Source organism: Sinohyriopsis cumingii, chromosome 11 (genome assembly GCF_028554795.1).
Source record: "Sinohyriopsis cumingii isolate HCF-2022 chromosome 11, ASM2855479v2, whole genome shotgun sequence".
Lineage (NCBI taxonomy): Eukaryota > Metazoa > Mollusca > Bivalvia > Unionida > Unionidae > Sinohyriopsis > Sinohyriopsis cumingii.
The window spans coordinates 73772295-73786997 of record NC_142971.1 but is presented as its reverse complement, the minus strand read 5'-3'; the positions used below and the strand labels follow the sequence as shown (position 1 = coordinate 73786997).

General features: G+C 37.2%; 1 protein-coding gene across 2 annotated transcripts in view; it reads right to left on the bottom strand.

The window, feature by feature from the left end:
• LOC149788736 (sodium/potassium-transporting ATPase subunit beta-1-interacting protein 3-like) overlaps positions 1-14044 on the bottom strand; it is a 64203-nt gene extending 50159 nt beyond the window's left edge. Inside the window, exons 1-2 of one of the 2 annotated variants that reach the window (XM_089974835.1) lie at positions 13475-14044; positions 7417-7554 (exon numbers count right to left, since the gene is read on the bottom strand). In XM_089974835.1, coding sequence (XP_089830961.1) covers positions 7417-7554; positions 13475-13612 — 276 coding nt within the window. In that variant the 5' untranslated portion in view covers positions 13613-14044. The remainder of the gene's footprint in view (positions 1-7416; positions 7555-13474) is intronic. The other variant, XM_089974834.1, reaches the window with a different exon arrangement.
• Positions 14045-14703: the final 659 nt, after the last annotated feature.

Sequence of the window (14703 nt, the reverse complement as noted above, 5' to 3'; positions counted from 1 at the left end):
AGCCCCAATCAAAATTATCGATCATAACGAACACGCATGGACGCCCGTGATCACAATATTTCCACGGAATAGAACAGTAAAGTATATACCCGAAGAATTCCTGGGAGAACAATTCTCCAAGGACGGTTTTCTCGCGGAGAGGAAACTATTTGATGCTATTGCTTGTTTGTGTAAAAACGACCCTGTATCAGTGTGGTTACTTCGCAGCGCTGAAAACGATGCGGATACCTTTGATCAGTTTGTAAGGCCAAACGGTGAATTATATCGCACTGAAGCATTTCACAACAGGATGAAAAAAACCGCCATGGAATTTGAAGAGCATGATGAACAACTGCTAACAAATTGTTTTACGATTCCATCGGTTGCGGCTCATGTTGCAGCAAGGAAAAATGCGTGGAGACCAACGCGCAAGGAATTTCTACCGGATGTACAATCCAGTTGTTTGGAATACTATCACGGTGGACTATGGAACACTGAATACAGCCGCGACGCTATGATTTCCGTTGATATGGTTGCCTGTTATCCAGCGAGTTTTCTCGGGTATGGATCCGCCGCTGAGTATTTCAAACGATTTGGACACCCCAGACATGAAATGACTCGTGTTGCTATTAATGGACCACTGCCTGATTTTGATTTAACCGGATTCGCTCGCGTAGTATCATTTGAGTTCGCGGCAGGACTTCATCGCTGTTGCTATATTTGGATCGGTAGACACATGGCTGAAAAGAAGTGGCTGCCAATAGCGCTGCTACGGTATATGATTGATTGTAAAATGCTAGTTTCGTTGATTGTCAGTGACGCGATTATATCATACCGAGCGCAGACTGAAGTCTGGTTACCAGAACCGGAGCGTCTAGATAGCATAATTGACGAATCCAGAAAACACATCGATGCCGACGAGGAATATATCATCGAATGGTCCAGGAGGATATTTAACCAACGAAACCGCGAGGCAAAAGATCTCGGTAGAAGAATAATTGGTAAGTTCACACAAGGTGGAAGAAACTGCGACTACAAACGATATTGCTCACGGCTGATTATAGATGACGCAGAATATGATTTCGTAATCAAGGACGCAGTGGCAAAAAATAGATACGTGAACTGCAAAACAGCTTTCTTGTCCAATGGAACGAGGTTGGGTACAGTTGTTACCTACAGCGATGGAGACAGCCCAGCATACCCGCATTTGAGGGCGTCTATGCTGGGTTATGCCGCTATCAATTTATTCTCGATGATAAATAGATTCCCCGATACCGCGGTTAGAGTAGCAGTTGATTCGTTTTATATTGACGTAGCGTATAAGGGAAACGTAGCCGAGTTTACTAGTCCGGACGAGAGTTGGGGTACATGGAGAATTAAAAATGAAATACGACGCGATTATTCCCCGTCAGCAGATGTCACCGTTGAGAACAACTACTTACGCGGTGATAAATTGTCAGAATGGTCTAATGCACCATCGTGTTCTGATCCAATTTGTAGACACAAGACGGTTTATTTAAGCGGCTGTGGCGGGTCAGGAAAGACGACTCGGGCAATTGAATTATTTCGAACGCGGGCAAGTATAATCGTGCTTACACCGACCCATAGACTAGCGCGAGAGATAAAACAACGAAATGTTGACGCCGTTACTTATCACAGCTTTTTTCGATACAGCGGCGGTGAGTGGACCCCTGATCGAATGGGTGAAAAATTTATTCCCGATATTATCATCTGGGATGAGATATGTACTGTTTCGTTAGATACTTTACAAATGTTTCTTGAGTGGTTGCTGCGCGCGAATACAGCGGTAATCATGTGTGGCGACCATGGCCAACCACCACCATTTGTCGGCGAGGGTCCACATGATTGGTTAAGGGGTTTTGTGGACTATTATGAAGAAACCGATACTGATTACCGAGCACTTGATGAACAACTGCGCGAGGTTAAAAAACTAATCAGATTACAGCCGGATAGAGTTCAGTGTGAAATAATCCGCGAGGTAATTCCGGAAACGCCGTTGAATGAATTCTGGGAAACATGGAGACCAAACGATTTAATTGTAGCGAGTAGAAAGATAGTCAGAGACACACTTCAGCGGAAGTTGTTTACGTTGCATAAGGAAAAGTTTCCAACGCGTCCAGTACCGTTATGTTATAGACCCGCGGACACACGGCGGCAGAACATTGAAGTTGAAATTCCAGCCCCGACAGCGTCGGGGACAAAAAAACAAATTCTCGTGCTGAATGATATCGTGCTCGTTGATATCGGTGTCGTCGAGGACGCGCTACGTGCTGATAAATCCCCGTGGACGCTAGGATACGCAACGACAATACACTCCTCGCAGGGATTAACCATCACGGACACAATTGTTTGGATAGTTGATAATCGCATCGAATGGTCGAATCTAGTCTATCTTGCAGTGTCCCGAGTACGGAGAATGAATCAGCTTCGAAGAATTGTTGTTGACGGAGCCGGTGACGAAGCCGGCGACAAGGTCACCATCGATGCAAGCGTCATTGATAGAAAACTCTCGGGTTACCGCCAACAGGATAAAAAAAAACAGCGGCGTTTTGATATTGATGCCGAATTAATAATCTCGCTACGACAACAACAGAATAATCACTGCGCGAGTTGCAATTGTATAATGAGTTGGCGTTATTCGGATAAAGACACTCGCCAATTTACCGTGGATAGGATCGATAACAGTCTCGGTCATGTCAAAAACAATGTGAGGTTGACCTGTCTTGAGTGCAATAGACGCAACGGCGCTAGTTAAGACCACGTGGGGGCAATTGAGTATCGTTAGGTATCACTTGTAGTTGCTCGCGTGTAAATCCGCGCTGAGGAGCAGTTGAATCCAGTCTATAGATCGGTGGTCTACCAGTTGATCGTGTTATCGTTGATATGTTATGTGTGGTAACACTCCAAATAGGATCAGTAGCTCTTTTTTTACCGCCTTCAAGCTCTCCTGGTTCATATAGATATCTAACAGTGACATCGCCAAGAATCGGCTTGGAAACGCTATTTATTTTTGATCTTTTGGGTATATACTCGTATTTAATCGCGTCGCTGGGCTTCATGTTGATTACTCGGGTAATCTCGTTATTTAACGCTACAATTACGCCTGGCAACCTTTTAACCCATTCACGAGATCGTTTTTCTTGGATGAATTCCTTCGCGTATTGATATCCAAATAACCGTTCAGCGAGAGTCCGATTGAATCGTTCAACAATTGCCTGATCACGATGTAGCGCAGTATGACCTCGTCGTATCGCGACGCTATGATGTTTCAGCGTTGATAAAACAGCGCCGCGAAATTCACTACCGGGATCAACTTGTAATAGATTTGGCCAGCGCAGAGGGCCTCTTCGATAAATTCTTTCAAACGCAGCGGCTACTTCAGTTGCCGACTTTGTTTTTAACGGCTCCGCTTGTTTGTATCGACTCGCAACATCAACTACGGTTAGCGCGTATTTGTAACCGTTGTCATGCGGCAAAAATAGTATATCAGCCTGATGAACTTCATTAGGTACGCTGACATCAAAGCGCGAGAAGTTGATTTGTTTAGGCGGTGGTAGATAGATTTGCCATATAGCCTGTTTGGATAACCAATTAGCCGCAGTGGTCTTTGTTACCTTTGCAGCGCTTGCAAGCTTACCAATTGCGGCCTTCCCCTTCCAGTATCCTCTCGGAGAATAATAGATGGATTCCATGTTGTTATTAATTACCAGCACCCATCATTAATTTACCTTTCATAGCCGATTTTACCAACCATGAGGCCAATTTTTCTTTGACGGATTTATCAGGAATAGCATTTAGCGCGTGAATTAATTTTACATCCGCGATATGACGCTGTTGCAGATCGCTACTTTTGTAAGCAACATCATGAGCATGACACGCCTTATCGATAGCGTTTATTGGATACTCACCGGGTTTGGGCTGATTTTGATCATCGAGTCTAATATCTAATCGTGTTCCGGGGCCACAGTAGTTATATCCTGGGAGGTGTTTTTCTCCTGGATACTTTGCCCACGGTGTTCCGGGGAGTTTTGCCAATTTGGCTGCGATGTCACCTCCTCGCTTTTTTTAAAAACATCTCCGGGTCTAATAGAAATAAATCTAAATTTCTTTGTACCGCATTGTACACACTTGCCAGTAAGCGCCGATCTGTTATTTCTTGTTGTAGCGGTTGTCATATCATTTGTGCCAGTACGCACTCTACACTTCACACAATATAGATCCATAATTTATGTATAGAGATATGAATATAATTGATTTTTCGGCGACTAAAACAAGAGAACCAGTTAAGCATGTTGCAGCGTTACCAAACTCGATCCGGATGATTATCATCGGACCATCTGGATCCGGCAAGACGCAATTGTTACTCAATTTAATAATGAGATGGATGAAGTGGGATAAGTTGTATTTGGTTGCTCCTAGCGTAGATGATCAACGATGCTACGAGGTGTTGAAAGATTTCAACGAGAATGCATCAGCGATCGCTAAAAAAAATGTTATTGAGTTTATTACGGATATCAATGATGCACCGGGTATTGATGATATTGATGGCGACGTTAACAATCTAGTCGTGTACGATGATGTTATGTTAGATAATCAAAAAAACCCAGCTAGGATATTTTCCAGAGGCAGGCATAAAAACACTGACGTGATATATGTCACTCAACGATACACTCAGATTCCAAAAGTAATTAGAGACAACTGTAATATTCTTGCTGTGTTCAACGGCGTTGATACACACACGCTACGAAATATTTGGCAGACATGGTGCGGCGGTGACATGGACTTTAATGTTTTTCGAAACTTTTTTAGTCATGCTCAGTCGACCCCACATGGATTCGTAACGATAAATTTACATGATCCTCGCACACGATATCGTATCGGACTTGACCAAATATTCGGTTAGTTGTAAATAATTTTCATTGTAAGCAGCAGGGGGGGCGATGACATCGACGCGGTCGTCGATGTGCTTACCGGACGCTGATGACGCTGGGGATCGGCGCGCAGAAGGTGTTAATTAAACCAAATGACGTCACCATCGTGTAGGATGGACCGACGTCGTTTTTTTTTTACCAGGCGCTGACGACACTAGATCGTTGAGTGCAGAAAGTAATAATTAAGCAAAATAACGATTGGACAAAATGTCCGATTCGCCCCCCCTGCTGCTGCATCCTTACTGTAGTGTGTATCGTTTATGTCAGATAACAAAATGGGTTACAAAAGTATTATGGCAAACAAATAGAAGCCTGGGTGATGAATAAACACAACTTGCAGCAAACATAAACTCCTTGCTTAAACTTACCAACAGGATATCAAATACAAAGGTTATTTTATAACAAAGCAAACCAACCCCAGAAACTGACTTTGGTATCTTTTAAGTGTGAAGATTTTTTCTTATGAGTCGGCTGACATAAGGAAGCCAAGTCTGGTTCCTGTGGATTCCTTAAAGCATGCAGATTTCTTAGTTTTTTATAAAGTCAGCCGACGTGGGGAAGCCAGTATTGATTCCTTGTTACCTGTATTAATATGAATTTTTATAATAAATTAAACAATGTAACAGTTTTGAAAACGACACAATCACTAAACAGTAAATTAGTTTTCAATAGTGTCTTCCCTATCCATAGTTTATAGTGTTTTATTTTTTGTCAACAAGAAGCATGTACTTTGTCTCGTGGGGATAAATTATGACATTTCTGGTTGGCATCCTCTATAGGTGGGAAATCGGAGCTTAGGGGAAGTAGCAGCGTTGTATACTTCTATTTTGAGTAATTAAATTATTATTTCTTCTTTTCACTTGATAATTATTTTGTTCTTTTTGTATACTTCTTTTTCGAGTAATTAAATTATTCTTTCTTCTTTTCACTTGATAACTTTTTGTTCTTTTTGTGCGAGTGTATCTACTTTTAATCATGTAATGCAAATATGATGTAAAAAGAAAAATGTTGGAGTATGGCCGGTGACCTTTAAATTTAGATCTTAGCTTAGAAAAAACACAGGGCTGATAAAAATTATAAAGAGCTGTTAACTGAAGAAAAAAATCCTGGATGAGAGGAATTAAATGTAGCTCTTAACTTAGAAAAAACACCACTGTTGATTGGAATTAAATGCAGCTCTTAGAAAAACCATGGAGGTGATTGGTTGAAAATATGGGTTAAACTCTTAAGTCACCTTTCATAAATACATGTACATCTAATCATGGCAGGGGAATTCAAGCCATGCTTTCTTGTTAAAACTACTTGTAATGCAGGACGGACTGAATAAGATATCCTTTAGTGTTCAGGTTGACTCTTGTGATCTTCAAACCTCCATTTCATAACTAATATGTAATTCATTCTAAAAGTCATCTTAGTTGTGTGTTCAGTTACTAATACTGTTTTGGTACTATTACTACCACTTCATATTGTGTTATTATGATTGCTAATTAAAACAGTAATCTTCTGATGTTACAAAGTTGTAAAAATATTGATCATTGTTATTTATAATGTACCATTTAATTCAAGATATGAGTGATCTTTGTCATTTCCATGTAAGAAATGCGTTTAATTCCAGAGTTTGGTCATGTGGTCCTTTCCATATAATAAGTGTGGTCCTTCTGAATTACTACTATAATAAAAATTTCATTGTGATTTCATCTGAAAGTAATCAGAAAGTAAAGGGTTTTCAATGTTGCTTTCCTCTTATATATTGCTTATGGGTTTATTTCTCTTATCATTTGTAAAGATTTGTTCATTAAAAGTAAATAATGAATCAAAACTTGTTTTACAATTTACCGATATAATTAAGCATGAATTGTTATGTTTGACATAATAATTGTATGAACTAAACTTAAAACTGAATTTTTTTTACAAACAAGTTAATTTACCCTCAATGGTACAAAATAGGCAAATATATTTCCACTACACATATACTATACATACGTATAATACAAAAAAGATGTATTGCCATGAAAGATGACAACGGGTACCCGGGTACTTGCCCACTGATAATAACCCAGGCAATAAAATGAAGAACCAGGTACCCTTTAAAAGAAACGTTTTCCAAGCTCAGATCAAGACACAAAATAATGATTACTGTTCAAGGCTCGTGTCGTGTTTGCATTTCTTCAACACAGGAGATCATATGGCTGTTTACAATTTAATTGTCGTATCAACTATTATAATAATACAAGGGAGGATACGTCTCTCCTTTCACGCATGACCTATTTAAGAATCAACACTGATATTTAAAGCTAGACCATCTTAACTTTGTGCCTGTCTATGGTTTGTGCACCATTTTTCTCACAACTGAAATGCGCTTGTTTTGATCATTAGGATAGACGGGTACCCGGTAGAAATTTTTTGACATCTGAAATTACCTTATACACCATAGTCCTGAAAACACACATGCCAGCAAATATACAATAATACTTAAAATACTTACAACAGCAATAAAACGTGTTCGATATTGACATGTGCCAAATATTCCTAAAATAACACAAATGATCTGGAAGAAGTTCCCGATGATAGGTGCCCACATGTAACCCAGAAAGTCGAAAACTTGTCTCTCAACTGTGCTCAGCTGAAATAAAATTAGAAATATACAGGTATACAAGTAAGCTTTACAGAAGATTATATGTCTTTTTTCTATTGATTCATTGGTTAAAAATCAATGCCAAAAATATATATATATACACACACACACACACATCTGAGATCCTGAAATCCTATTGGTTCTTGTCAGGCTATTTTTTCTTCAAAATTTAATGTGGTGGCCATATATTTATGAGATTTAATATACATGTATATTTTTTTTATAAAAATTAAATCGAAAGGAGATATAAGAAGTTGCTCAAAAAATAAAACTTTGACATATCCCATTATGAAATATACCAGAATGTATGCCATTTATCTGGTTTTGCTGCTGTTTTGGTGTTCATATTAAACTTCCACGATTAACTGATTTCCTTTCAAACTAGATATTAATAAAAAATCATTTTATCTTTTGCAAAACTATACTACAAAATTTCAAGGAACAACAATATTTTATTCTCAAGTTTTTTCTTAAAAAATATTAATTTGCATCAACCTGATGTACTTTTTGGAAAATATGTAACCTCAAATTAATTAAGAGTACTTACATCTAACTAATGGACATGGCTGGTTAAGATGTAAGGTGAAAGTCTATTTGTTTACATCCCCCAAAAAAACACTTAGAGAATCATTGTAAGATTTATGTGTTACTAATATCCTTTCTTCTTAATTCTGATCAACACTTCACATATTTTGTTCTTAAGATATCATGAGCTTATAAAACATGACACAAACAATGCAGGGAAAATCTGTACCATAGTGTACTCTTGACCCTGGGGCAACCAATGAATTATAGGGCTTATGATAAGTCAGGGAGATAAGCTTTCAGACCTTTTTTTGTCTTGTGTTTGGTGGATAGAGAGGGTCTGAACAATTGGGAAAACATACCGACCAAACAGTTGTACTTAGCAACATGTGCAACTTAGCAACACGTGCACTGATTGTCCAAAAAAAAATTATGTAGTCACCACTGAATTAAGATAAGCCTGCCACACATTTGTTGAGTGTGTCAGTAAGAAACAATATGTAAACTTAGACCTAGTAACATTTTAGAATTTTAATTTTTTAATGTTTATTTGACAATACATGTATAGATAATGGATCAACACATACACACACACAAACACATATAATCTGCATTATTCTATGGTTGTTTATAAGCTAAATATAATTTCGGAGTGGCATCTTTTACACTGCCAGTATTTCTTCTGAACCTGTTAGATCATGCATTAATGTGGTCCGGTAATACTGCAATGTCTCGTCTTTCAACTCCATGTGATGCTAACATTCCATTCAGTTCTTTAAAGTCCATGTGATGCTAACATTCCATTCAGTTCTTTAAAGTCCATGTGATGCTAACATTCCATTCAGTTCTTTAAAGTCCATGTGATGCTAACATTCCATTCAGTTCTTTAAAGTCCATAAGATATCAATATTCTAGTCAGGTCTTTAAAGTCCATGTGATGTTAACATTCTAATTTGCATGTTAAAAACTTAAAATTTCCAATTTGCACTCGAGAAATTCCATTGAATAAATTTTGGAAGCAGACAGGTAGAAAGTTAACATCCTGGATATTACAGTTCTGCACAATGAAGATGGCAAGTAGCTGTAAACATGATGCAAAATGTAATAAAATAACACTAAATTATGACAATGGATGATGACATAACATCTCACATGACATCCCACTGTAAACAATGACCTAAACAGATGATATGACATCTCACCTTAAATGATGACTATAACAGATGCTGTCATAACATTTCACCATAAACAATGACCTTTACAGATGCTGACATGACATCTCACAGTAAACAATGACCTTTACAGATGCTGACGTGACATCTCACAGTAAACAATGACCTTTACAGATGCTGACATGACATCTCACTGTAAACAATTACCTTTACTGATGCTGACATCACATATCACTGTAAACAATTCCTTTACTGATGCTGACATCACATATCCCTGTAAACAATTACCTTAAAGATGCTGACATCACATATCACTGTAAACAATTATGACAAGAGCTGCTCACATGACATCTCAATGTAAGCAATGACCCTTACAAATACTGACATGACATCTCAGTGTAAGCAACGACCCATACAAATACTGATATGACATATCACTGCAAACAAAAATGATCCTTGCAGATGGTGACATGACATCGATAAACAAGACTGACCCTTGCTGATGCTGACATGACACCTCACTTTAAACAATGACCCCTGACAATCCTAATTATGATAACAGGTGCAGACATCTCACTTTTAAATAATGACCCTTTTAGATGCTGACAAAACATCTCACTTTAAGACTGACCGTTGCAGATACCGACACAACATCTTACTGCAAATGATGACAGAAATTCTAATTATCATGAGGAGGTTGGATGGATGTATTTGTGTGTTCAGAGTTTTGATCAACAACTATAATACATCAATTGTCTATTTCATCCTGTCCATTCCAAATTCAGTTTAATTCCACCATACCTATTATTTTGTGGAAATTCCACCATGCCTATTATTTTGTGGAAATTCCACCGTGAAATTCCACCATGCCTATTATTTTGTGGAAATTCCACCATGCCTATTAATCTCACCATGTCATTTTTTTTCTATACAATTTCACAATGTCTCCTTTTTGTACTATTTCATCATGTCTACTTCATGAAGAAATTTCACCATCTCTAAATTATGAAGAAATTTCACCATATTAACTTTCTGAAATATATTAAAAACTTAGTAATGTCTATCTTATACAACCATGCACAACTCAAAGACTTTTTAATGACCCCAAAAATGAAATGAACTTCTTATTCTAACTAAACTAACTTAACCTCCACTCCAAACTAATCTGACTCGAAAATTTTGATGTACCTGACTGATCTTCTCTTGCTTGTAACTTTATATGTCATAATGAACATTATATGTCATACTGAAATTTAAACATTATATGTCATACTGAACTTAATACATGTATGCCATACTGAAATTTAAACATTATGTCATACTGAACTTAATACATGTATGTCATACTGAACTTTATACATGTATGTCATACTTAACTTAATACATGTATGTCATACTGAAATTTAAACATTATATATCATACTGAACTTAACACATGTATGTCACACTGAACTTAATACATGTATGTCATACTGAACATTCAGGAACTGACATATTAAGTCTCTTGACTATAGCAAAACTTTTCTATCTGTCAACTCAACTTAAGAATGGATAGGTTACTATACTTCCTAACTGTGATTTGCCCCAGGGACCTTGACTTCATGTATCCACATGATTCATACTAGTAGTATGTAATCATGGGTGAATGCAAAATCAACTGACCCTGCTCATTGCCCTGGATTTTTTTCATTAACTCCGTCCAAAAAAATATAGTTTGCATTACATCAATATATCCCTCTGATTCTGGTTTTGCCTGCCGCACTCCATAAAAGTTCTGCAGTTGACCATGTATATAACGGCCTCATGCTTCTCCTCTGATATGGCTCAGTTGCCACTGACCTCTTAAAGTAATATTACATTCATGCAATACCTTGTCATCTACTGTAACACTGCACTTATGTGTAGCAAATATACATGTACCTAACTGCTCACAAGTGTTACACAAATATGTGTTTTTTGTAAACCTTAACAAATATGCATACTTCTAAATTATCCTCATGAGAGAGTGAAAACTTTGCACAAGCCTAGCGAATTAGCAAATTTTATTTTCGGAATTAGTACATACTTTTAGCACACTCACACACAGTGCTGTGACAGTCATTGTCATAGAGCACTCATCTACAGTGTACCAATCAAAACAAAGCCACAACCTTGCTGAGGAAGAGGTGAAGAAATGATTTCTCACATTTACTGTGAGTGTGTGTGATTTGAATTTTTTTAATGTAACTTTAACAATTTTTCAGTCATATCACTACAATGTCTGCAGTGTGACAGTTTATAGTGATGTCTAGCACTGGGGCATCATGCCACAGACATGTAGCATGACGTCCCACTCAGTCACATTATACTGACAATAGACCGACAAGTCCTAACACTAACCTCTTAACGCTGAGCACCAAGCGAGACAGCTGTCAGTACCAGTTTTGTAAGTGTTTGGTATGACTCAGCCGGGGATCAAACCCAATGTCAGAGACAGAGTTTCCATCAAGGATTTGAAAACCAGTGGTACCATGACAAAACTGGATACCACAAAACACCTAACTAAAACATGAGAATGAACTTCATGCAGAAATCAATGACATTTAACACCAATACGAGGTCTGCAAGTACTATAACCTTGTGATTTTGTGGAAGGCCAAAAATGGTCACAGTGAAGGTCACCTGCATGACAAAAAACATAAGCACTGATAGAAAAAAGCAAAGGAATAATAGAGTACTGACAATCCACTCTGGTAGAACAGTAGTACTGCAAAAAGGATTGGACTTGCATATTATTTTAGATATTTATATTATGTTGAAAACAGATATGAAGACTTAAATAAGCAGTGTTAAATTATTAATGTCCATTGAGCCATAATATATGTAATGTTGTTTGTTATTTTGAAATATGATTTACTGATCTCTTAGTGCTTATAAAGGCATGTTGAAAACAATGTTTATACTACTTGGAAAGCAATTATAAAACCCTAGTGAAATCCAGTTGTGCAAAAAATACTTTGTAGCTTAGGTCAGAGGTTTTGCACCATACCATAGTCTGAATATACCTCCCCATTTGTTTGTACCCCCTACCGATTTAAAAGACAAAAAGCACAAATGAGATGAAAGATGTACAGAACTTAATTATTTTTTATTGATTATAATTTCAAACCTGATTACACCTAGGTGGGAACACCATTTCATCTGTGCATTTCATTCCAAACAAGTTTTCACTGTAAAAGACTACCTGTTCAACAGTCATTTTCAGTTCCTGAACAAGTCCATTATCAGCAAACGGGTGTATACATGACTACAAATGAATGTATGTATGTAGAAGGAAAATACTATGTCACCTGCTTCCTATATTTACAATGTCGAATCAAGTAAAGGAAAAGAATGACAATTACCAGTTTGCTTTTCAGGTGCATTTAACAAGTGATTTAATTTCTGTGTATGTGTGTGCAAAGGATATAACTCTCAACATTATGGTAATTTACAGAATTATCCGGCAGTTACCAAATAGGTTGAACTACATCACAATGTTGTCTGAGGAAATCAACTTGTCCATAGTGTATTAAACTTGGCACAGTGTCAGTATGGAAGTAGAGTCAGACTATAGTTTCAGTAAAGCAGGGTTCATACAAAATTCTGAATGATAAATTCAAAGACTTTTCCCAAATGAGTACTGTGCATGGTTTGTTTCTTATTGTGTTATTGTGTTCTAGTCCCCTAATATTTTACATCACAATTACAACAGATTAAAATGACAGGTACAAGATAATGCATATTTAAAATAAATAAATCTAATATACATTAAAATGTAAATCGTATCAAATCTGACAGTTGAGCCCAGGGGTAGAATTGGTCCTTATGGATAGTAAGATATCGCTGTTAAAAGAAATGTAGTGGGAGGAGGGGAGAAACAACATGATGAGCAAAGTTACCTCTACTAGTGAACCAGCACGTTAAATATCACACATCCGAAAGAACACCATCTGCCAATACATACCAATAAAAGAGGGGGGGGGGGGGTGTTAGTACCCGTCCTTAAAAAAATTTCGGACAAAGTTTACATAATCTGGTCCTCATACATTCCTCACGGTGCGAAAATTGGAATATGCAGCTCTGGTCAAGAGTCAGATTATAGCAAATAAATTAATCGACTTTTTCCATTTTCACAAAATATGGTGCGACTATTATAGGTGAACCAGGCATGTAAAAAAGTGCTTTCTTACCAGCTGAAGAGATAAAATCACAATGATCACAGTATTTAGTGCTGTGCTGGCACATTTGGATTTGGAACAGTTCATGGTTAACTGAAAAATCCGTTTCAAATGGGTTTCTTTTGTTGAAAACATGAATAAACGTTGCATCAATTCAGCCTGTCACCGCTCCCATTTTGACAACAATTTTGGCCAATACAGAGCACGGAGGAAACACGTCCGATATAAAAAATAAGTCTTGATAGCTGCTTGTAAATCGAAACTTTTCAAGCCAAATATCAGAAGTAAAATCCAGCAAAACTTAGTATTTTGGATTGTAAAGCTTATAAGTTCATATTTACAGTTTAAGATAATCAGTCTTGATTACAACCAACCCCGAGCTATAGTTAGATAAAATGGACGACTGGTTGTTATGAAGTCCGCGGATGAATATAGCTGCAGTTGACATCATTATCATAAATAAACGAGACTTAAGCACCGTTCGAGAGAAAAGGTTTAGAACGTACTTTAGCCACTTCTCATTACTGTTTCCTTTCTGTTCTTTTTGTTTCTTCTGTATTTTTTAAAGAACAATAATAGGGCTTGCACTTTTTTTCGTGCAACAAAATAATAAACCTCGAAACCAAGCCAGTCTTTATCGTGCCGCAACTATTAGCTTTTCGTTCGTGATTCACAGCACGTTCACTAAAGATCGGTATCCAATGGATTTGATTATTGATCGAGTGAAAATGCCTGGATCATATTTATAACAACAACATAATACTAATAATTATAACAGTGTAGTTCTATTGCGTGTATCTCTTTTTGGCAACGCGTTTTAACATAAATTCATAGTTAGGCCTAAGTGGTAAGAATACGACTTAAGCACAAAAATGTGAGTTAAATTAACTATATTTTTAAATTGTATGTAAGTGAAAAGTATTTAAGTCAACAAAAAATATTTGTATTTTACTCTAAGAGTGAAATAATTTGTGCACTTGTTAAATTCTTGTTCACTTGAGAGAGAAAAGGTCATGTTTGAGTTACCCAAGTAAAATAAATTAAACTGTGTTGTTCCTGTTGTGGGTTTAACCAGACCAACAAGTACGTGTCAGCTTTTTTTAAATATATCTTTCTGACATTACTTGCAGTAATATCGATACAAACAAAAGTAGCAGACACCTACTTGGGTTATGGTTTAAGACCATTTATCAGTACATGGCGGTCAGTATTTTGAGGTATGCTATTAAACAAATTTAAAT